The 25,328-nt window shown below is 39.5% G+C and overlaps 1 protein-coding gene across 1 annotated transcript; it reads left to right on the top strand.

Moving 5' to 3' along the window:
* The first annotated feature begins 6,394 nt into the window (after positions 1–6,394).
* LOC125869684 (uncharacterized) lies at positions 6,395–6,886 on the top strand. Its single transcript, XM_049550141.1, has 2 exons — positions 6,395–6,436; positions 6,506–6,886. Exons 1-2 carry the CDS (start codon positions 6,395–6,397, stop codon positions 6,884–6,886), a joined length of 423 nt encoding a protein of 140 aa, XP_049406098.1.
* Positions 6,887–25,328: the final 18,442 nt, after the last annotated feature.

Below are 25,328 nucleotides of genomic sequence, written 5' to 3'. Positions count from 1 at the left end.
GTACGTAGTGTGTGTACTAATCTACCCATGCACTTCATTTTAAGTGCAAACTGTGATCCAAAGACATCCATGCGACCTCAGAGTTAGCATTGCTTACTTCTAGATCTGAGGGATGAGCTACTTCTGTTTTAGGTTGGTGTAGATCTTCTCCTTATTTGATGTGTTTCTTTCAGACCCTGTTATACTTTATTACTTATTATTGCTACTTTTAAACAATTTTAACTAGGGTTTTAGTACGATGACTTTTGAATTTTGAGGATGTAGTTAGACTCTGCTTGTTTTAATTTATTTCATTTTGTGACTTATAATTATTTTGTTATACTTATTTACCCTTGCCTAAATTATTAGATATTACATGTGTTAGATGTTAAGGTTTTGTTCCCCACATGGGGTTGGTTTGGTGCCAGTCACAGTGGTTTGGGTCGTGATAAGTTTTGTATAAGAGTTTTAGGTTCATTTTTCTCATCATACTAAGACATGTTGTAGTTGAGTCTTACTGAATAGTTTGAAATTGTATGTAATGCTCTTCGAGAGGCTACAAGACAATCGAAAAATTCAATTCTTTCTTCCTTCATGCTATTACTTGATTCCAATTATTATCTTGTGATCCAATTTGGTATCTACTTCTTTCACTTTTTTCTCTCACAGATAGTGAGAACACGTACTTGTGAAACTAGATCTGAGGTGTCCAATCTATTCATTGTTGTTGTGACTTGTAGTAGAGAATATACCAGAGGTGGTGTCAAAGGTAGAAGGAGAGCAACAACCCTATCCATGGCTAGAATTGTAGTTGTTGAGCTAATACAAGGCAAGTATGGGTCTCCTGCATCCCTAAAGTATTCTAAGATACTCGCAAAAGAGGTAATATTTACCAGTTTAGGCGAGTAGTTCACCCGCTTCAGTGTCTCTAGAGGTGATAGCTTAAGTGATGACTCTACTGGGAAGCTTGGCAGGTAACAGAACAACACCCATAGTAACCACATGTGGGTATCTGGGAGTTCAATATATTACAACTATGGTTACATGGATGGACAAGATTTATGTGATGAATATGTTGTTGAGGCTGATGATTGTGCTAGTGATGACAAGGAAGGAGCACGATCTGTTTTAGAGATTAACTAATATGAAACCTCCCATTTTCTATGGTATAGAATTTAAAGACATGTATAAGGTCATTATCGATTGTCACAAGAGACTATAAATTGGGGGCAATGGAGAGGTACATGGTGGAGTTTGTCGCTTTCTTATTGTAAGGGGACACTAAGTTGTGGTGGCGGGCATTTGTTAAGTGAAAACTTGTTGGGTTGCTTCTATTAACAAGGACCCCAATTCAACTCGATCTTTTTGGAGAAGCATGTTACTCGTACTCTGCTAGACAAGAATCATAATGAATTCATTACTATAGAGTAATGGAGTTTGTCTATCACAACTTATGAGGCATGTTTCCACTCTTTTCCTAGGTATTCATTACAATTACTACCCACTGAATAGGAGAGGATCAGGCAATTTATTAAAGGTATGAATGCAAGACTTCAGCTAAGAACTCTGCCGATTATATCTTCTTGATAATATTTTTAGAAAGTGGTTGAATATGCTAAGAAAGTAAAGAGGGTGAACCAAGACTTTTATGGTAAGGATATGGACCAGAAGGTCTGAAAGGGTGGTAATTTTTGTGGGTCCTTTTCTAAGGGACAAGTTCCTCAAAGGTATTATGTGCCACATGTTCATTCTGTTATACAAGTATCAAGTGGGGTCTATCAACGCTTAGCTAGCAGTTTCAAGATAGGGAGGGTATTCTACCTCCTTCACTTATGCACAGAAGCCAAGTTTGAATCGAGTTTTCTATGATTTTGGATAGCCAGGGCAGATCCAGAAGTGGTTTAAGATTGAAACATAGTTCAAATATTTTTTTCACATACCTGTGATAGGCTAAAACTTAAAAAGAGTTCAAATATATTTTCACTTACCTGTGATAGGCTAAGACTTAAAACATTAAATAATTAAGAATCTTCAAAAAGACTTGAAAAAAATTATATGAGTACAAACTACTTTATTTGAAATATCAACGTTCAATATGTTAAATTTTAAAGATTAAATATTGCAATTAAACTGAATATGAAACAAACTATTTATAAACTTTTACAAGCCCAAATTTAAAATAATATACCTAAACATTGAAAACTATAAACTAATTTAAGATATATTAACAAAGTAGATTATATATAATTCATAATTTTTTATTCAGTTTGGTTAGGCTCAGATTGACTTTTTTAAAATTCTAAAACCCAATCAAACCAAGAGTGGTCAGGTTCTTTTTAAACACCAAACCACAAGACAATCTTTATTTCTTTTTGACTTGACGGTTTGGCATGTATAGCGCTACTTGGAGGTATTTCCCGTGGATATACTTGGCAATCCATGCAAGATTTTCTCATATATGTATTATGTGTATTGACTACCGTCAACTAAACAAGGTCAGTATTAAAATAAATATCCCTTTCCCTGCATAGATGTTTTATTTGACTAGTTACCGGGTGCCTTAGTCTTATCTAAAACTGATTTGAGGTCTGGGTATCATGAACTAAAGATTTGGCTGAGGATAATCCCAAGAAAACCTTCAGGACTAGGTATGGGCATTATGAATTTCTTGGTTATGTCTTTAGTCTTACTAATGCTCCTACAACTTTCATGATCTTGATGAATGGTGTTTCCAAACTTTATCTAGAATCATTCAGGATTGTGTTTATTAATAACACCTTGACGTACTCAAAGAGTAAGAAGGATCATGTAAATCACCTCAAGATTGTGTTGTTCTTGGTGAAACAGAAGAAGTTATATGCGAAATTCTCTAAGTGTGAATTTTGGTTGCCCTCAGTGTCATTTTTTAGGCATGTAATTTCTTCAGAACGGGTTGTTATTGATCTGCAGAAGGTTGAAGAGGTTAAGAATTGATTTAGGCCCTCTTATATATGTGAGAGAGATTAATAGTTTAGTGGGCTAGCCAATTACTGTTGTCGGTTCATGAAGTGGTTTGCTTCTAATTTGACTTGTCTCACTTAAAAAGAGGTTCCATTTTAGTAGTCTGACGAATGTGAGGAGAGCTTTCAAAAGCTCAAGCCTTTACTGACCACAACATCTATTATGGTTCTACCTGTGGAAGGTAAGGATTTTCTTGATACAGAAGAAGCAACTAATTGCATATGCCATTAGATAGTTAAAGGTTCATGAGAAAAACTTTCTCACTCATGACTTAGAGTACATAGGTAGTAGTGGTGTTTTCTCTGAAAATTTAGAGGTGCTATCTTTAGGGTTTCCACTTTGAGGTATTCACTAATCATTATATATCATCTTATCAAGGCCAACGGCGTGGTAGTTGATGCACTTTGTAGGAAATCCAAGAGCATAGGTAGCCTTCCTTATTTGGAGTTCAGGAGGTGTCCATTGTCTAGAGAGGTTCAGACTTTGGCTAATATATAGTCTTATGAGACTTGAGTTGTCACATTCTAGCGGAGTATTGGTTTGTGTGGATGCAAGGTCTTCAGTCATTTGGGTTCTCAACACGGATATGTATGTTCCATATATTTCTTACTAGGGAGACTTGGCTATGCAAACCAAATTTACCTTGGTCATGAACTCTTTGGAGATAATGCTTCTTTTTGTGACCACCCACTACATATTCTTGCCCACCATAAGCGTTTATATTAACAGTAAGTGTATTAATGACAAAAAAAGAAGATAAACTTGAATAAGTGGTTAAATCACCACGTAATTATTATTGATAAACATGTACAAGTTCATGTATTCTTTCATACTAATTATGACTTAACTATGGGAAACATATGCCACAGAGCTTAGAGATTTTGAAGGAAAATAAAAAAATTAATAATATTAAATTATTGATCCCATGGTAGAAGTCGCATTACGAAAATCTTGGGTTACTTCTACGTTTTCATGTTCAAAACATTTGCACCGAGCCCTCTATGCATGTAAGCCAAACAATCCCAATTTATTTTAACATGCAACAAGTACGTGTATATAAAGGGGTGACTCATTTGTCCTCACTTTGAATAAATCATGGGTACGTGTTACTGTTCGAGGTTGGTTATCTTAAACCCACACTTTAAATTTTGGTAATTGCAAATGCATGATCGTTACCCTGTTGATTTATGTGTGTAGTAGTAATTATTTGAATGATGGTTGTTAATGTGTGCCTGTATGATCCTGAATTGCCTATGTTTGCATTTATTTGTGAAATTTCGTGTATTAAATGATCAAAATGATGGGTTGTGTTGATTTTGTTATTGGGTCTAGTGTGGGTGAAGTCTGAGTAACCTTGAATTGTAATGATTGTTTGATTTTGCCCAATGATAAAATGGTTGACGTCATTCTTAAGTTTAAAAGACGTCAATTGACCAATTTTGGCCTAATTGGGGGAAGATTGAGTACTCTAAGGTCATGGGTAGTATGGGTCTGGGCTCAATTGCATAGAATAATGGTTTGATTTTGTTTTCGTGGGCTACGGGTGAGAAATTGAAGGTCGGGGTAAAAATCATGCAGGGTGGACTATTCGGCGAGCTGGGTCGAGCTCGCCGAGTAGTTTGGTGGTTCACAACCCCTTGAGCACCTTTTTATCCTTCATTTTTGTGATTTTTGTTCTGTAACATTCGGCGATACACTTGTGCTCGCCTAGTTCACTCGGTGACTTATCGAATTTTCTTTTGATCGCCCTTCTTCGCCCTAATCTTATAAAATTATTCTGTAACATTCGGCGAGCTACTTCTAGTTCGTTGAATGGGTTCGGCGATTCATCAAAAGGCCCTGGATATCGCCGACTTGTGCTGATTTTTGGCAAATTTTATTCTGTAACATTCGGTGAATTCGACTTGGCTCGCCGAATAGGTTCGACGACTCACTGAACGGTTCGGTGAGTTTTCATGCACAGTTTTATAACTTTGAATTTTTTTTAATTGTATCTAACATATTTGATTTTGTTTTGCAGCAATGGCTAGACCAAAAGTTACCGGAATAAATCAATCACCCCGGAAGGGGGCTAGAGGCATTGTGATCAACGAGAGGCCTGCACCCTCCCGAAAATCACCAGCTAAACTTCCTCCAACATAGGGAAAGGTAAAGGGAAGGGTCTCATACAGCCCACACCAGCGGAGGGGAGCTCCCACAGTGAGGGCATATATGTCACTCACCTCACTACCTCTGATAGTAAGGATCATCCAGGGCATAGTTCTCCAACCTCTTCATCTGAGCAGGAAGATGACCAACTTCTACAGGCTAGAAGAGATGAGTTATGCTCCAAGGCAATGCATGATTCAGATCAAATCCCAGTGCCTCTTACTCCTCCTCCACCTCCAGCTCAGGTAGTAGAGTCGGTTCCTCCTCCAATTCAGGCTTCTCCACCTCAGTCGTTGAACAGATTAAATGTCGAGGGTTTGAGGACCATTCTTGAGGAAAAACATTTGTCTACTGACGGTGTTGTAGACCGGTACCCGGAGGTATGGAACACCATAAAGTTCCACAAGTTTTAGCTATTAACGAAGCCCCGAGGCCCTTACATTCATACTTGGGTTCGGAAGTTCTACTCATCATATGGGGAGCTGGTGCCAAAGGGAAAGAAAAAGGCCAGCGCTTTCAAGCCAGTTGACTATGTGGTAGTGTTGCGCAAGAAAGCTAAATGCAGTTGCACCGAGATCAATGAGGTGTTGGACTATACGATGGACGTGGTGTACTACTACATCGACCTAATCCAAAAAAAGACCATCGATGACTTGAAGGGTTGGTTGGCACCACTGATTTCGAACACTACGCCGAGGTGGATTGAGGTTGGTGTTCCCATTGAGAAAAAAGACTTGAACGTGGCTGCCATATACTGGTTCGGGTTTATTAGCAGCACCATTATACCTTCGCAGAATCAATCCATACTTAGGCATCTGAAAGCTACGTGTTTGGGATGCATCTTGGATAGGGAGAGACTCAATTTGGGTCTACTCATTGAGCATTAGATGGACATGAGGGCTAAGCAGAGTCAGACCACTTTCCCTTTTACTATTTTGATTATTGAGCTATGCAGGCGGGCCTATGTTTTGGTGATTGCAAAGACGGATGTCGAAGTGACTCTCACTTCCTCTATTGACATCCGACGGTTAGAGGCTAAGTATATGAGGGATGAGGCATATCGGAGGAGAGTTGCACCAGCGAATATGTCCCTAGTAGTTGATGTTGAAATGTTGATGACAGAGGCAATACTTCCCCCTCAGGCTAGTGAGCCTACTCCTAGTACCTCTACTTATGCCTCTTCTGGTGCATCTACCGTTCCCCATCCTACTACTATTGTTGTTGCTACTTCTTCCCGACCCCATATCATCCAGGCCATGTTGTAGAGATGGCGCATCTGGTTCAGTCTGATGATGTACGTGCCTCCCAGGTAGAGGCTGTTATGCCTGGGTTGATTGAGCGGACGATTGTTGCTTCCTTGGCCCTGATTGGGGCTTAGTTGAGAGAGCACGGGGGATTGATAGATACCCACATATTAGAACTGGATACCCTTACTGTGAGGGTAGAGGCTTATGAGCAAAGCCAGGGTGATTCTGAAGTTGTGACGGCCTTGAAGGCCGATATTGTTGGGCTGAGGAAGGATATGGATCAGCTGAAGTCCATTGATCTATCTATGTTATTCGGTACGGTAGAGATCCCTAAGGTTCCGAGTGCAGATTTGCCGGTCAGTTTTGAGATTCCTCTGACTACTACAATCAGAGATGTTGATATGGATGAGGCAGTTGTTGAATTTGAGGTTGAGACAGATGAGGAAGAGTTGGGTACTCGTGATTCAGATGTGTATAGAGATTTGGAGGATCTTGAGGGGCCTATGATCTAGTCAGTTGTAGAGGCTTCTTTGAGAGAGACCTCGATGGTGGGCTCCAGTGGAGCCAAGGATGATGTTGCACCGAGAACTGATGCCCCGACAGATAGAGTCCCTAACATGCAGAGTTCACTCCAGGCTTAGCGTGGTAGGATGATTCTTTTGACTCTCTTTCTGTTATTATTTGGACTATTTTTATGCATTTGAGGACAATCGCTAGTTTATTTTGGCAAGGTGAGGTATTTCTTTACCTGCTTCTTTTGGGTTGTTTTATGGATATTCTGTGTTTTGTGTGATTGTTTTTTAATGCTGGATTTGGTCTATATATATATATATATATATATATACATACATATTAGTTTTTATCTATTGTGTTGGTCCTCTGTTTTGAAATGCAAACTATTGGAATGTTGGTTTTGAACCGATTTTAAAATTGCCATTTCTTGATGTGTGTAAATGTTGTTGTTCTCTTGCAATTTTTAGTGTCTATTGTGAGCAATAACAATGACATGAATAGTTCTCTCGATTGAGGAAGATGAGTGTACGGCTCTGATGAGGCAAATTGAGTTACTTAAGTCATATGTGAACTCCTAGCATCTCATTGTGACTAGTTGGTTATAGAAGTTGATCTCTTGTGATGATCGTTGCACTCTAGCTAAAAATTGTAGAGTCTTGTTTGATGATTGTGTTGAATGCCATGTGTGGTGAGATTTTCTTGAAATATGTGCTTGGTAACACCTAGAACTTGCCCTGTTAGTTCAATTAACTAATCTAAGCGAATGATAGAGATGATCTTAGGCAAAAATTTTGATGAGTGAACCAATTGATCTTTTACCTCTCTGTGACCACCTTGTGAGAGTGTGAACCTAGTTTGGCACCACATGAGCCTATCCTTTTCTTTGGAAGAAACTTGAACAGCTTTGACCTCATTGTCCAATCACCTATAACCTTCATGAATTATTGATTCATTTGAATAGCCAACTTAGGCCAAAAGCCTAAGTTGGGGTGTGGTAAAAAAAAAGGAAAATCAAGAAGTTTGAAATTTTTGCCTTTGAAGGATCATGTTGAAAAAAGATGGAACCCCTCCATGTAAAAAAAAAGAAAACAAAAATGTGAAAATAGAAAAAGATTGAAAAAAGGAAGAGTTTGTGAAATAAAGCTTGTGAAAGGTGCAAAAGAAATGGTGTATCCAATGAATCATGCTTAAATGAACATAGGGTGGATTGTGAATATCATATAGTGTGAAACAGAAGGAGAAGAAGTGAAATTCTGGCCATACTTCATGAAGGTAGAAGTTACTAAACCAAAATGATCATACCTTTACACTCATCCCGTTACAAGCCTTGAAAGACCTTTGTGATCTTGAGTGAGCTAAAAATAATGTTGATTGGAAAATAAGGGCAACCCTATGGGTAGAGTCATGCATGTGTTTATCTTTGGGACTGTGAAAGTTGTATTTTATTCCTAAATTCTAAATTGTTGATGAGTTTTGTGTGAGCATGGAATCCTTCTTGGTTTGAGGGTATTTGAATGCTTTTGTTGATCTTGAACTTGCATTTGAAGCAAGCATTATGAGCTTAAGTAATATTTGATGATGTTTAGTCACAATTTGAAACTTAGAGTGCATAATTGAACATTGCATGAGTAGTTTGAACTTCTTGTTTCCATTTGTGTTGAGTCTTGAGTAGCACTATTTATAGACATTCTTATTGAACTGATTGATCTTGTGTTTTACTTGAGGACAAGCAAAAGTTTAAGTTGGGGCTGTTGATGAGTCTGAGATTTTGTCTCATTTAGGGCTTGTTATTCGTAGGATTAGTGCCCTTGATTCCTATTTTGTGCTCTAAATTGATGTTCAAATGCTAATTTGCATATATAAAGGCAAAAGAGCAAGGCAAGGACATTACCGGGTAAAAAGAAACGGAAAAGATGAAAATGGCTGAAGATAATGAAAGCTTACAATCCCCAAAGCCACTCGGTAACTCACCGAGTTGCAATTCAGCTCGCCAAATGTTCCAGACTGCCAACTCTGGGGAAGAGCCAACTTGGCGATGAAATTGGACAGTTGGTAAACCACTGAATGGATCGGTGACAAAGAATTGGATCGCCTAAAGTTACAGGGTCTAAACGATGAAGAATTAAGGGAAAATGGTGATGGAGAAGAGCGATTGGCGCATCGCCGACTTGGTCGGCGATGCTCGACTAACTCCACTGAGTGACCCAAAGGCCAAAATCTGGGAACATATATATTGATTTTCAAAAAGGAGAAAAAAGAGTGTTGTGCAATCCTGCCATTGTGAGACTCTGAGCTTTCAATTGAAACATTTCTTTTCTTAGTTTTTAAGTGTTTTCTAGTAGAATTTGAAGTGGGTTTTGGATTCTAAACTAAATTGGAGCATTGTAAAGATTTGGATATTAATACCCAGCTTATGGAGAACGTAGTTGGTATTAATTTCTTACTTTTTATGATGTGTGGCTAAAACTCCCATTCTCGGGGGTGTGATTATGTGATTAATTGTTGTAGTTTGCTTATGGGTGTTAGTAATTACTAATTTAATTGATGTTTTGAAGTGGATTTGATTGATAATTGAGTTTTAACTCATGAATTGTAGTTGCAAATACAGTTCTAGTCTAATATTCTATACTTGCTTGAGAAAGAGGTTTTAGAATTAAGTTTATCAATTGATGATTGTAGTGATTGGGTTGTTATGGGTTCAGCTCTAGAGAGTGAATCTCAATCGGATCCTACCTATCTAACTCAAGAGAATAGATAACTTGAGGTTTTGGGTTGTTCATAGTATGATGCTTGTTGAGGTTCAAGAGAACTCACTTGATTCGGGATAGTTGATTGAGAGACGACTATTACATCCAAAGCCTAGCCTACCCACTAAGATTCTGTGACTTTTGGTGATTAATAAGCACCCGTATAGAGAAATTGGAAATTAATCGATCACATCCTTATCAACTTTTCAAGCACACCTCATCCAATTCTAGGTGCTAACGATTGTTAAGCAGTATAAAACCCAATAATTGAGTTGGGGTCAAATCCCACAGGGAGCGGTACGTGTTCAAATTCAACTATGAAGTACAAATGTGATATAACTAGCTATAAGAATAGATATTATCGGAAAAAGACATATCAAACAAATGGGTTGACACGAATGTCAAATGGGGGGTTTGGTTTGTAATTATCAGCTACATAACAGTAAAGTAGTAATAAGATAACAATAAGGATCGCAATTCTCGGGATGTGATCGATTATAGGTGAATTTTGATTTATGAGTAATTGAAACTACTAGTAAACAGCTAAATATTAGTGGATAGGCTAGACTCTAATTGAAATAGCTTTCTCTCGAACAACTATTCCGCTTCAAGTGATTTCTCTCGAACATCAACAAGCAAAGAAATTAAGAACAGCCCAAAACCTTAATGCATCTTCTCTCTCGAATAGGATGGGTACGACTAGGTTTAGGATTCACTCTCTCGAGCTGAACCTGAATCAACACAATACATACAAATCATTAATCAATAATCTTAGTTGTAAAACCTCTCTCTCGAGCAAGCTAAGAACACTAAAATAGAACTGCATTTGCAACTACAATTCATAAATTAAACCATAATTAATGATTAAACCCACTTCAATATAGCATTTAAATTAGTAATTAACAATACCCATACACTAATTTAACCCATAATCACATGATCCCACCAAGCAAGGTTCACACTTCTTATAAGGTTTGCCACAAAAGAGGTATATTGTCAAATTGTTTCACTCTTCAAAATCGTTGCCTAAGATCACTTCAAGTATTTGCATCACTTAGTCAACCGAACCAACGGGGCAAATTCTAGGTGTCATCACACAATTGTTCAAAGTAATCTCAACACACAAGGCATTGACACCAATATCAAACAAGACTCCACACTTTCAAGCTAGTGTGCAATGTTCATCACAACAGACTCATTCGATAGTCACAACGAGATGCTAAAAGTTCACACAATGTCTATGCAACTTCATTGGCCTCATCGTAGCCGCACATTCATTTCGTTCAATTAAGAGCACTATTCAAGTCATTGGTATTGATCATAACTAAGACTCAAATTCGCACAAGAACAACCACAACCACAAACAATAGGGTGGCATAAAATTTAAATATAGGTGAAAACCATTTCCATTTAAAACAAGGAGTCATAAGCTCAAACATCCACAAGATTAGTATCAAAACACAATATAGATCAAAACACCAATATTCACAAAATAAAATAGAATCACAAGAGGTAGGTAGAGAAATACCTCACCCCACCTACAAAAGAAAAAGCAGTTGTCCTCAAATGCAACTAAAATAACAATAACCCATAAAAACAACAGAGTGAGGTAATGAATGATCATGTCTACTCAGTCGCTCCATCTATCAGGGCATCAATGCCCGGGGTCATAATCTGGGACTGAGCATTAGTGTCCGGTGCAACATTAGCACTAGCTCCACTGGAGCCTGCAATAGAAATATCCCTCAAGGACGCCTGTCGGGTAGTCTCAATCATGGTACCCTCTAGGTCTGCCAGATCATCATAGACAGCTACATCTCGCTCTTCAAGATACTCATCATTGGTCTCCGCCTCAGACTCGGCAGTAGCCACATCCTCTATAATATCATTTTTGGTGGTAGTCGGAGGTACCTCAGCACGGGCTGGAATCTTGGCACTCGGATCCTCGGGAATCTCAACTGACCCAAACATTGAAATAAAGTCTGTGGATTTCAGATGGTCCACATCCTTCATAAGCTTAGAAACCTCAAATTTCAAAGTCGTAACCTCAGTAGTCACCCCCTGTCCTCTTATGACCCTGTCCTCTCTCATAAGTCATTACTCTCGTAGTGAGAGCATCAATGGCAGCCTGGAGAGGTGTCAGCGCAGGTGTGATGGCCCTCTCAATCATCCAAGGTACCTCAGCCTCTAGCTAGAAAGCCCACACATCTGCAGAATGGGCTAGGTGTCCCATCTTGAGGACCATGGCCTGAGTGATCGGCTGCCTGGAGGCAGTGGTACCTAAATCAGCTCTAGGAGGCTAGGAAACAGTAGAAGAACCTAGGGCTTGGGAAGGAGTGGAAGTAGATGTACCTGAAGGCCCGGAGGTCGGAGTAGGCAAACCTGTCTCTGCAGGTATAGAATTAATATCAACCTTCGAGGATGTGTCCATCAAAGCTGCTCTCTTCCTATCTGCCTCGTCCCGTGTGTACTCAGCCTCTATGCGTCGGATGTCGGTGGAAGATATAGGCGTAATCTCAACATCCCTCTTCTCATCAAGAGGAACTTTAGCCCGCTAACACAACTCTGTAATAAGCATTGGGAGTGAAAGGGACGGCTGACATTGTTTGGCCCTCATAGCCATCTCCTACTCTATAATCGATCCCAAGTTCAGCCATTTCTTGGCGATGATGGATCCGAGACAAACTGCCTTTGGGTGGCGGAGAATGGACTCATTCTGTAATGGCATGATCGAGCTACTGATGAACCCAAACCAATACAAAGCTGCTATGCTCAAGTCCTTCTTCTCAATAGGGACTCCGGCCTCAATCCACCCGAGGTGGTGTCAGAAATGAGGGGAGCTAGCCATCCCTTGAGATCATCTAAGGTTTGTAAAGTGACCAAACTCTCATATGCGTGCTCGATGTTTATGGTCCTGTCAAGTAAAGCATTAATATGATTCCTACTGCATCCCACTGTCTTCCCCTGAACCATCACGGACTCCACCGGTCTGAAAGCACTAGACTTCTTCTTCCCCCGGGGTACTAAATCACCATATGCAGTGTAGAACTCTCTAACCCAGGTAGGAATGTATGGGCGACAAGGCTTAGTGAATATGTCAAACCTGTGGTATCGAAGTGTGTCCTACACAAGAGGGTACCTATCCACCATGCCATCCATGGACAATCTCTTTTCCTCAAGAATTGTGCTCAATCCCTCGGCCTTTAACCAATTGACTAATCGGGGAGGAGGACCCTGAGCTGGTGGTGATGGGACCACCGTCTGTGCCAGAACACGCACTGTATCTACAGTATGAGGGGTAAACTCCGGGATCCTAGAAGGATCTTGACAAAACCTTGCACGAATCTCTGCTCGTCGGGTCTGTAGTGGTTGGTCATCCTTAGGCTCAGAGAGTAAGACCTGAGAATCAAAAGGCTCCCCATCACTCCCGGAGTTGTGCTCCGGTATCTCAACTACAGGCTTTTTGCCCTTGCCTTTGCCTCTCTTCGGAGGTGCTTTCTTGCACTATTTTGTGAAAGCAACTGCTCCCTCATTTATCGCAATACCCCGTGCTAGTTTACGGAGTGGCATGCCACTGTCATCTAAATTGGTCCTACCATATTTGCAAAACACATCAAAATTGATAGAAATCGTTAAGGAAAATTGTAGAAATCAAGTTGCAGAAAGACTCATCGAACCAGTCAGTAAGTCACCGAGTCGCTTAGGCGAGCCAGATCAATCTCGCCGAAAGGACCAGCTCAAAAAATTTCCAGAAATCAGGCATGTCGACGACACTCAGAGTTCTTCGATGAATCGCCAACACAACTCGGCGAGCTTAGACTAGCCCACTGAATATTACAGTGCATTTTAAGGGTTAGGGGCGCAGAAAGGGCAATCAAAGGAACCATTCGGTGAGTCGCCAAGTGAAGTCGGTGAGCTCAGGCTTCTCGTTGAAAGTTACAGACTCAATTCAGCCAAATTAAGAAATTAAGGGTGATCAAAGGGAGACTTTGGCGAACCGCCGAACCGTTCAACGAGCTCGTCCCAGCTCGCCTAACTGCCCAACGTGCCAATTTTCAACCCCATTTTCCAAAATCAAGCCCGCAACCCCCAAAATCAAAATAAAAAAAAATAAATTACGCAATTAGACTCAGACCCATTAGACCCATGCCTTCGGGGTACTCAAACTTCCCCCGATTTGGCCAAAATTGGCCATTTGACAATTATTGCCCTTAGGAATGGCATCAAATGCTCCTTTATTGGGCACAATTCGGGGTTACTCAGACTTCACCCCACTAAACTCAATACAAATTAACTGCAACCCAACAAAATAGAATCACTTTTAGCGCATTAAACATGGGGATTAATCAATTTAAGCAATTAGGGACAATTATGAAACACAAATTAGGCAATCCAACCAATAAAACATCAATCAAACAATTACCTAACACTCATTAACACAAATTTACCATTAGCATTTGAGTTCAACCACTAATTATAGGTGCAGGGTTCAGAAAACCAACATGAATGCCAAATAAAAAATTTGAAAAGCTAGGCGGCAAAGTAATCCAACTCTGAGCATGAGATTCAGCAAAAAAAGGAATAAAATAGCAAAATATGGAAAATCTAAAGTGCGGGTGAGAGTGTACGGGGTTAGAAATGAGATAATATGAAATATTTTGAAATTTTAAACTGTTTGGCCATTTAAAACTTTTCAGTTTGCGGCCCTTTCGGCGGTGTTTGTCGACACGCTGAACTTTTCGGCGATGCGCTAAGTGATAACTTACCTCACCGAGTTTTACTGAACTCCCAGTTATCTTGGGGGGTCCAAATAGCGGATACAATTGGGTTTGCCGACCTTTTTGGAGTGTTGCTGATTAATTAATTAGCCCGCTAAGTTTTACAGACCTCCACCCCATGTTTTGTGGGTCCAACGGTGGTCCAAGTTAGGCTCACCAACCTCTTTGATGAGTCATCGACTGGACCTTTTGGCGCGCGAAACTACACATTCTCAAACACACTCCACTTTTCAACCTGCACAATCAACACCCATTATTCAAAATCAAACTTAGTATTAAAAACTTGGGTTGTCTCCCAAGAAGTGCCTTATATAACGTTGTGGCATGATGAGGATACCAAATCAAGCTTCATTTTTGGGGTTTGCCATTGTATCACTACACAACCCCCCTTGTTGTCTTGGATTCAAATGCGAAGAAATTTGACTTATTTGGGTCTCCAGCTGCTTAATAGAGACTGAGTGAGTAGTCACCGTTTGGTTGAGAGTCAAAACAACCTCTTTCAACTCTTTCAACACTTTATCAGACCCTTCAACTTTGGTGAGAATGCGTTAGAGCATATCTTGAGTCCTGCCACCCTCAGAGTCCTTGGGCTTTTGACGCTTATGGGGAGGAACATACCTATCTTTCTCCCCCTCTCTATCCTTCCAAGTGGTGTTACGATCACGTTATTCTCTATCATGGTCTCTCCAGCCCTCATCTCTAATCCATCCTTGGTTTTCACCTGACCTTGGGTAGTTAGCACGATAACCTCCTCTTTGATTGGCTAGGAAGTTCACTTCCTCATTGTACAACGCTTTAAACCTTGCATCATCAGGGTTCACTCCACCAACAACCACATCATTGACACTCTTTAAACCAGTACCCATGACGTTCTTAGCCAAGATGTCCAGTTGTGTCATCATTTCAGCCATGTTCTGGTCTCTCACTTGATCTTTTTCAATCTATTCTTTTGTCAATTTATAAGTGAGAGGAGAGACTTGGTCTTCTCGAGTGTACCATGCCCTATTTATCTTGGTCATGCAATCAAGGAGTTGGCAAGATATTGCGTAGGGTTGTTGCATTATACCACCAGGAGAAAGTTGGTCAGCCACTTCTTTGTTTACCGAATCAAGGCTTCTATAGAAATATTGCAGTAACACATTATCAGGAAGTCCATGAGTTGGACACTGAAGCACCAGCTTCTTAAATCTCAGCCATGTCTCATAGATGGCTCACCTTCCAAGCGTTTGAAACCTTGGATGCCATCCCTTAGAGTCATGATCTTCGATGGGGGAAAAGAATCTCACTAGAAATGTTATGTCAGCTCATCCCATGAGGTGATAGAGTCCCTTGATAACTCAGCCAACCATTTAGTAGCTTCACCCATTAAAGAAAATGGGAACAACCTAAGACGGACTGATTCTTGCGATATATTCTTAAATGAGAATGGCCCACAGACATCAACAAAATTCATGATATGCTCATTTGGATTCTCATGCGCCAGCCTCCCAAACAAACCCTTCAGTTGTAGGAGCTGAAGCATTGTGCATATGATGTGAAAAATAGAGTTTCCTTTCGCTGGAGGTAAACGAATGGCACCAACACCACCTACTTGGGTTGGGTCATTAACATCATTGAGGTTCTCAATGTCGTCTTGGTGGCCCACTTGGCTACCATTACTTTCGTTAACGCTCATCTCCTCCTTGTTTTTAACACAAGCAACACAAAACCAAAAATAAAAATAAGTAGATTCAACTATAACTACAAAGATCACAATTCAACTTCAAAAAAGGAATTTTAAACAACACCACTCCCCGGCAGTGATACCATTTTGATTAACATTTCAAGCACACCTCATCCAATTCTAGGTGCAAACGATCGTTAAGCAGTATAAAACCCAACAATTGAGTTGGGGTCGAATCCCACAGGGAGCGGTATGTGTTCAAATTCAACTATGAAGTACAAATGTGATCTAACTAGCTATAGGAATAGATATTATCGAAAAAAGACATATCAAATAAATGGGTTGACACGAATGTGTAATGGAGTTTTTGGTTTGTAATTATCAGCTACATAGCACTAAAATAGTAATAAGATAACAATAAGGAGAGGAATTCTCGGGATGTGATCGATTATAGGTGAATTTCGATATATGGGTAATTGAAACTACTAGTAAACAACTAAATATCAGTGGGTAGGCTAGACTATAATTGAAATAACTTTCTCTCGAACAACTATTCCGCTTCAAATGATTTCTCTCGAACATCAACAAGCATAGCAATTAAGAACAACCCAAAACCTTAATGCATCTTCTCTCTCGAGCTAGATGGGTAAGACTGGATTTAGGATTCACTCTCTCGAGATGAGACCAAATCAACACAATACATACAAATCATTAATCAATAATCTTAGTTCTAAAACCTCTCTCTCGAGCAAGCTAAGAACACTAAAATAGAACCGCATTTGCAACTACAATACATAAATTAAATCACAATTAATGATTAAACCCAATTCAATATAACATTTAAACTAGTAATTAACAATACCCATACACTAATTCACCCCATAATCACATTATCATACCCCAAGAGTTGGAGTTTTAGCCGAACATCATAAAAAGAGAAGAACCGTTACCAAATCGATTAGCCATCAAATGGGTAAGAGGAATTCAAGCTTTACAATGCTCCAATTCGAAGAAAATCCAAAACCCACTTGCAAAATATCCAAATTGAGTCTCAAAACCTTCAAGTCTACTAAGAAAACTGTTCTAGACTAGCAATATTCTAAAAATCGATCAATAATAATCTCAAAAATGATCAATTCTCCTTAATTAACTATTTAAAATCTAATTTATAGTCGCCAAAAATAAGCCACAAAGGTCCACTCAGAGAACCACCCAATGCTCTCTTATTTCGCCTTCCTACTTTTGCAATCAGCATCCTCGCGTCCTGTAACTTTGAGTGATCTCTCCTTGCATCATGAAACTGCTCGGTGATTCACCGACTGCTCCTTTTTATCGCCAACTTGGTTTCTTCCATCATAGCTTGGCACACTGGAACTTTAGGCGGTGAGATTAGCTATTCGGTGACACGCCGAGTGCTCTTGGCGATCTTCAATCTCGCCCTTCTTCATTTCTTCACCTTCTTTTGTTACTTTTTGCCTACTGGTATCCTTGCTTTGCTCCTCAATCCATATACCTAAATATCAAGGCATTAACATTAGCTTATAGCATAAATTAGGGATTTGAGGACACTAAATCTATCAAAACAAAGCCATAAATGAGTCCAAATCTTGGACTCATAACATCCCCAAGTATCCTCTTCTACTTGATTACTTCCCTGTTTTCGTAGTTGTTAATTGATACTCTTAAACCCCCTATTTTACATTTGTAGTCAACCCTTGTGATTTAATCTACTTGTTTCGAAATTTCTAATCCTACAATCGATTAGAACACATTTATAACTTTGTAACTGAATTCTCTATTGTACCACTCCCTGTGAGATCAACACCCAACTCTTTGTTGGGTTTATAGTAGATTGCGACCGCCTACACTTCGTATTGGATGAAGTGTAGTTGAGCGTTTATAAAAAATGAAGGTCGGATAAAGTACTCAAAGAAATGAAGGAAAACATCTCGACTTAGAATCAGATGGTTACTTCTCACTCGGTGTCCATTAAGCAGCTAGAGACACAAATGGGTCAAATCTCGACTCATTTGAATCCAAGGCCAAAAAGGGGATTACTGAGTGACACAATGGTCAATCCCAAGAATGAATCTTGAATGAGTATCCTCATCGTGCCACGACATTAAATAAGGAGCTTCTTGGGAGGAAACCCAAGTTCCTAAGTATTTAATAATGTTATTTGAATAACGGGTGTTGAATATGCAGGTTGAAAGTTTAATATTTTGGGAAAAAGAGTAGTAGGCGAGCCCAGGTACCAGTCGGTGACTCACCGTACAGGTCGGTGAGCCTGATCTAGATCACCGTTTGAACTAGCTAGCTAGAGGTTTTGTAAAACTCGACGGACCAAAGTACCATTCGGCGCATCGATGAATAGGTTCGGTGACGTAAGTGACCTCGCCGATCAGCGCATGAAATAGAAGGTCACAAAGGGACTGAACCATTTTAAATTCAAAATTCTCCCTCATTTCATACTTTTTTACTTCTACACTTTAACAACCGCACTTTAGATTATATTCTTCGCATTTTTTTACTTTGTGTGTTGGATCAATTCCTCGGGGGGAAACTTTGGTAATTTGCTAGCCTAGCATTTCAAACATTTGCGTTCAAGGTTGGTTATCTGAACCCCGCACTTTAAATTTTGGTAATTGCAAATGCATGATTATTACCCTGCTGATTTATGTGTGTAGTAGTAATTATTTGAATAATGGTTGTTAATGTGTGCCTATATGATCTGAAGAGCCTATGTGTGCGTTTATTTGTGAAATGTCATGTGTTGAATGATCAAAATGATGGGTTGTGTTGTTCTTTTGTTGGTTCTAGTGTGGGTGAAGCCTGAGTAACCCCGAATTGTGCCTATTGTTTGATTTTGCCCAATGATAGAGCAGTTGACGTCATTCTTAAGGGAAAAAGATGTCAATTGGCCAAGTTTGCCAAATCGGGGGAAGTTTGACTACTCTGAGGTCATGGGTAGTATGGTTCTGGGCTCAATTGCATAGAATAATGGTTTAATTTTGTTTTCATGGGCCGCAGGTTAAAAATTGAAGGTTGGGGTAAAAATTCGACAGGTTGGACTATTCGGCGAGCTGGGTAGAGCTCATCGAGTGCTTCAGCGGTTTGCCTAAAGACCCCTTGATCGCCTTTTTATCCTTCATTTTTGTGATTTTTGTTCTGTAACATTCGGCGATACGCTTATGCTCGCCGAGTTCACTCAGTGACTCGTTGAATGCCCTTCTGATCGCCTTTCTGCTCCCCAATGTTCTAAAATTATTTTGTAACATTTGGTGAGCTAATTCTAGTTCGCCGAATGGGTTCAGAAATTCACCGAAAAGCCCTAGACATCACCAACCTGTGCTAATTTTGGAAATTTTTGTTTTGTAACATTTGGCGAGCGCGACTTGGCTCACCGAATGGGTTCGGCGAGTTTACCTGCACAGTTTTATAACTTTGAAATTTTTGAATTGTATCTAATGTATTTAGTTTTGTTTTGCAAAAATGGCTAGACCAAAAGTTGCCAGAAGAAATCAACCACCCCGAAAGCGGGCTAGAGGCATTGTGATCAACGAGGGGGTTGCACCCTCTCGAAAAGCACCAGCTAAACTTTCTCCAACATGAGGGAAAGGTAAAGGGAAGGGTCTCGTACAACCCACACCAGCGGAGGGGAGCTCCGACAATAAGGGAATCTATTCCACTCACCTCACTACCTCTCAGGTGATAGTTCTCTGGCCTCTGCATCTGAGCCAAAAGATGACCAACTTCTCCTGGCTAGGATAGAGGAACTACGCTCCAAGGCAATGCATGATCTAGCTCGGATCTCGGTACCTCCTACGCCTCCTCCACCTTCGGCTTAGGTAATAGGAAAGTTTCCTCCACCAATTCAAGCTCCTCCACCCCGATCTCTAAACAGATTAAAGGCCGAGGGTTTAATGACCATTCTTGAGAAAAAATGTTTGTCTACTGACGGTGTTGTAGACCGGTACCCGGAGGTGTGGAACACCATAAAGTTCACAAGTTCGAGCAATTCACGAAACCCCGAGACCCTTACATTCCTACTTGGGTCCATGAGTTCTACTCAGCATACGGGGAGCTGGTTCCAAAGGGAAAGTAAAAGGCCAACGCTTTCAAGCCAGTTGACTATGTGGTAGTGCGGGGAAAGAAAAACAAATACAGCTGCACCGAGATCAATAAGGTGATAGTCTATATGATGGACATGACTCACTACTACATCGACCTAATTCAAAAGAAAACCTTTAATGACTTGAAGGGTTGGTTGGCACAACTGATTTCGGACACCACGACGAGGTGGATTGAGGCTAGTATTCCCATTGAGCAGAAGGAACTGAACGTGGCTGCCAGATACTGTTTAGGTTAATTAGCAGCACCATTATGTCTCTGTAGAAAGAATCAATACATGGCACACGAAAACTGCATGTTTGGGTTGCATCTTGGATAGGGAGAGAATCAATTTGGGTCTACTCATCGAGCAGGAGATGGCCATGAGGGCCAAGCAGAGTCAAGCCTCTCTCCACTTTTATGTTTTGATTACTGAGTTGTGCAGGCGGGCCCGTGTTCCGGTGATTGCAAAGATGGATATGGAAGTGACTTCCACTTCATCTACTAACATTCGGTGGATAGAGAATGAGTATATGAGGGATGAGGTAGATCGGAGGAGAGCTGCATCGGCGGATACGTCCCTGGTAGTTAATGTTGAGATGTTACCGACAGAGGCAATACTTCCCCCTCAAGCTAGTGAGCCTACATGTATTCCTAGTACCTCTACTTTTACGTCTCCCGGGTAGAAGTCGTTGTTCCTAGGTTGATTGAGTGTGCGATTGTTGCTGCCTTGCCCCGGATTAGTGCTAATTTGAGAGAACACGGGGGATTGATAGATATCCACATATTAGCACTGGATGCCCTTACTGTGAGGGTAGATGCTTGTGAGCAGAGTCGGGGTGATTCTAATGTTGTGACGGCCTTGAAGGCTGATATTGTTGGGCTGAGGAAAGATATGGATTCGTTGAAGTCCATTGATCTATCTATGTTATTCGGTATGGTAGAGATGCCCAAGGCTCCGATTGTAAATTTCTCAGCCAATTTTGAGATTCCTCTAACTACTATGACCAGAGATGTTGCTATGGATGAGGCAGTTGTTGAGTCTGAGGTTGAGACAATTGAGGAGGCGTTGGGTACTCGTGATGTAGCTGCGTATAGAGATTTGGAGGATCTTGAGGGGGCTAAGATCTAATCAGTTGTAGAGGCTTCTTTGAGAGATACCTCGATGGTGGGCACCGCTGGAGTCAAGGATTATGTTGCACCAGGCACTGATCCCCCGACAGATAAAGTCACTGAATGCAGAGTTCACCCAGGCTTAGCCTGGCAGGATGATTCATGTGACTCTCTTTCTGTTATTATTTAGACTATTTTTGTTATTTTTGCGCATTTGAGGACAATCGCTAGTTTAGTTTGGCAGGGTGAGGTATTTCCATACCTGCTTCTTTTGGGTTGTTTTTTGGATATTCTGTGTTTTGTGTGATTGTTTTTGAATGTTGGATTTGGTTGATATATATTAGTTTTTATCTATTGTGTTGGTCCTCTGTTTTGAAATGCAAACTATTGGAATGTTGATTTTGAACCGATTTTAAAAATTGCCACCTCTTGATATGTGTAAATATGGTTGTTCTCTTGCAATTTCAAGTGTCAGTTGTGAGCAATACCGATGACTTGAATAGTGCTATCGATTGAACGATATTAGTGTACGGCTCCGATTAGGCAAATTGAGTTATAGAAGTCATATGTGAACTCCTAGCATCTCATTGTGACTAGTTGGTTATTGAAGTTGACCTCTTGTGATGATCGTTGCATGCTAGCTGAAAATTGTAGAGTCTTGTTTGATGATTGTGTTGAATGTCATGTGTGGTGAGATTTTCTTGAAATATGTGTTTGGTAACACCTAGAACTTTCCCTGTTAGTTCAATTGACTAATGTAAGTGAATGATAGAGATGATCTTAGGCAAAATTTGTGAAGAGTGGACCAATTGATCTTTTACCTCTTTGTGACCACCTTGTGAGAGTGTAAACCTAGTTTGGCACCATTTGAGCCTATCCTTTCTTTGGAAGAAACTTGAAAAACTTTGGCCTCTTTGTCTCAACACCTACAACCTTCATGAAGTAATGGTTCGTTTGAATATCCAACTTAGGCCTAAATTGGGGGTGTAGTGAAAAGAAAGGAAAATCAAGAAGTTTGAAAAATCTGTCTTTGAAGTATCATGTTGAAAAAAGATGGAACCCCTCCATGTAAAAAAAAAAAAAAGAAAAAAAAATGTGAAAATAGGAAAAGATTGAAAAATAGAAGAATTTGTGAAATAAAGCTTGTGAAAGGAGCAAAAGAAATGGGGTATCCAATGAGTCATGCTTAAACGAACATAGGCTGAATTGTGAATATCATATAGTGTGAAAGAGAAGGAGAATAAGTGAAATGCAGGCCATACTTTATGAAGGTAGAAGTCACTAAACCAAAATAACCATACATTTACACTCAATCCCGTTACAAGCCTTGAAAGACCTTTGTGATCTTGAGTGAGCTGAAAATAAGGTTGATTGGAAAATAAGGGCAAGCCTATGGTAGAGTCATGCATGTGTTTATCTTTGGGAGTGTGAGAGTCGTATTTGATTCCAAAATTCTAAATTATTGAGGAGTTTTGTGTGAGCATGGAATCATTCTTGGTGTGAGGGCATTTGAATGTTTTTGTTGAGCTTGAACTTGCATTTGAAGCAAACATTGTGAGTTTGAGTTATATTTGATGATGGTTAGTCACAGTTTGAAACATAGAGTGCACAATTGAACATTACATGAGTAGTTTGAACCTCTTGTGTGCATTCGTGTTGAGTCTTGAGTAGCACTGTTTGTAAACATCGTTATTGAACTGATTGATCTTGTGTTTTACTTGAGGACAAGTAAAAGTTTAAGTTGGGGTTGTTGATGAATCTGAGATTTTGACTCATTTAGGGTTGTTTATTCATAAGATTAGTGTCCTAGATGCCTATTTTGTGCTCTAAACTGATGTTTAAATGCTAATTTGCAGATATAAAGACAAAAGAGCAAGGCAAGGACATTATCGGGCAAAAAGGAACGGAAAAGATGAAGATGGCTTAAGATAATGAAAGCTGACAATCGCTAAAGCCACTCGGCGACTCGCTGAGTGGCACTTCAGCTCGCCAAATGTTCCAGACTGCCAGCCCTGGGAAAAGCCAACTTGGCGATGAAATTGGACCTTCGGCGACAAAGAATTGGATCGCCTAAAGTTACAGGGTCTGAAGGATGAAAAGTTAAGGCAAAACAGCGATGGAGAAGAGCAATTGGCGAATCGTCAACTTGGTCGGTGATGCTCGACTAACTTCGTCGAGTGACCCCAAAGGCCAAAATCTGGAAACGTATAATTTGATTTTCAAAAAGAGAAAAGAGAGTGTTGTGCATGTTGACACCCAATTTTGGACCTCCACAATATAAATCAATCATCGAGCTTCTTAAATTTCAAACGATTTGAGATAGTTAGTTTTTATAAAGTTCAAAATATTTTTCAATTTATTTTTAGTTAAATTTATTATTTTTATAATTTTAATGAAATATATATGTTTTATATAGTTTTGTATATAATTAATATATTTTATAAATGTTTGAAAATCATTTCAAAATATTTTTATTTCTTTTTAAAAGCTAAATATTTTATTAGTTTAGTTTCAATTATAATTATGATTTTGAGTTAATTAGCTTAATTATCTTATATTTGAGTCGACTATTTTATTTCGTTAAAATTAAGAAGCTTGTTAATTAGTTTCTAATAAGGCATCTTCATTAGATCTTAGCCGAATTTGCTAAGTAATTTTAATTTGGTTATATTCACAATTCAATGGACCAATTGCAATTCACTTGGACCCATTTCCAATTCTTCCAACCCACTAATTCCAATACCATAACCCAACCCACTAATACAATACAACAACGCTACCCAAAACCCATCAACAACATTACACGACAACAACAACAATACACCAAATAGACCCCGACCCTGTACATCGTTTCTTCTTCTTCTTCACGCAAAAACTCACCGAGCAGAACCCAATCCAGAATGAAACCTAGAATCGCGCACCAGATGCGAACCCGACCCAAATCATGTGACCCTCGTCCTCTTCCTTATCCATTCGTACAAAAACATTGGAGAATATCCAGATAGAGCGATCTCCTTCCGAGTTCATCCTTGCTCTCCAAATTAGATGGCTCTCCTTATCTTTCCGTTTAAATTCGTACGATTCGAGTTGGCAACCTTATCCTCAAGGTTGTTTGAATTTCGAATTTGAAATTCTCATCCAAATTCTACCTGTTTTCCCCTCTTAAATCAACTCTAATCTCCCTCTATATAACCTCCATTTTTACCATCATTCTAGAGGTTGGAAAAAGGTTAGGAAAAAAAAAGAGGAAAAGGTTGGAGTTAGTTACATAGAGCTGTGAAATAGAAGGGTAGATTTTTCTCTTACTAATAGGTAGAAAATAGAGAAGGGGTTGGTTTTTCTTTATTTGCTTCGGATTTTACCTCTAAGAAAAATAGTATATAAAGAATACACAGACTGGATGAGGGAAGCTCCGAGTTCTAGTTTCTTTTTCTGAAGCTCTCATCGAAGCTTCTTCATTAGAATTCGTTGGTGGTGGTGGTGGAGTTGTCTCCGGCAACTCGGGTTTCAGTCGCTGTCTGGAAAGAGGTGAATTCTCTTCTAAATTATGGTTTATTTAGTTCTCTCCTGTTCCGGGTCTTTATTTAAGTATTCTTAATGGTGTTTCAATTTTTAACATCAAAATTAGCTTAATGATTGTCTCTGTGTTATTTTATAACTTGTTTTGTTGAATTTCAGAAATGTTTGGTGATGGAATGTTATCGTGATTTGTTTGTTTCATCCAAGTCTAATCAATGTTTTTCTATGAACAAAAAGGAAATTGTTTTAAGCTTGATTTAGTTTCATAGAACTGATTATGATCTCGTCTTCACTTAGCGCCATTGCCTTTGATTTCGAATCTATATTGTTAATGATTTAGTTTAGATTCAATCTCTTTATGGACTATTGTATGCGATTTCTTTTTAGTTGATTATGTGTTTAAGCTCATGGGTTGATATTTTTTTTTAGTTTCTGCCTTTCATTATGCTCGCCATGGTGTAATACGTTGTTTAGCACGTTTTGAGCCTTAACTATTTAAGTTCTAATTGAT

The sequence above is a fragment of the Solanum stenotomum genome, chromosome 7 (genome assembly GCF_019186545.1).
Source record: "Solanum stenotomum isolate F172 chromosome 7, ASM1918654v1, whole genome shotgun sequence".
Classification (NCBI taxonomy): domain Eukaryota; kingdom Viridiplantae; phylum Streptophyta; class Magnoliopsida; order Solanales; family Solanaceae; genus Solanum; species Solanum stenotomum.
This window is presented reverse-complemented; position numbering and strand designations above follow the sequence as displayed.

Coding starts and splice junctions, on each gene's coding strand:
- LOC125869684 (XM_049550141.1), top strand. CDS start 6,395: ATGGCGCATCTGGTTCAGTCTGATGATGTACGTGCCTCCCAG. Junction 6,437..6,505: donor ATGATGTACGTGCCTCCCAG/GTAGAGGCTGTT, acceptor ATTGGGGCTTAG/TTGAGAGAGCACGGGGGATT.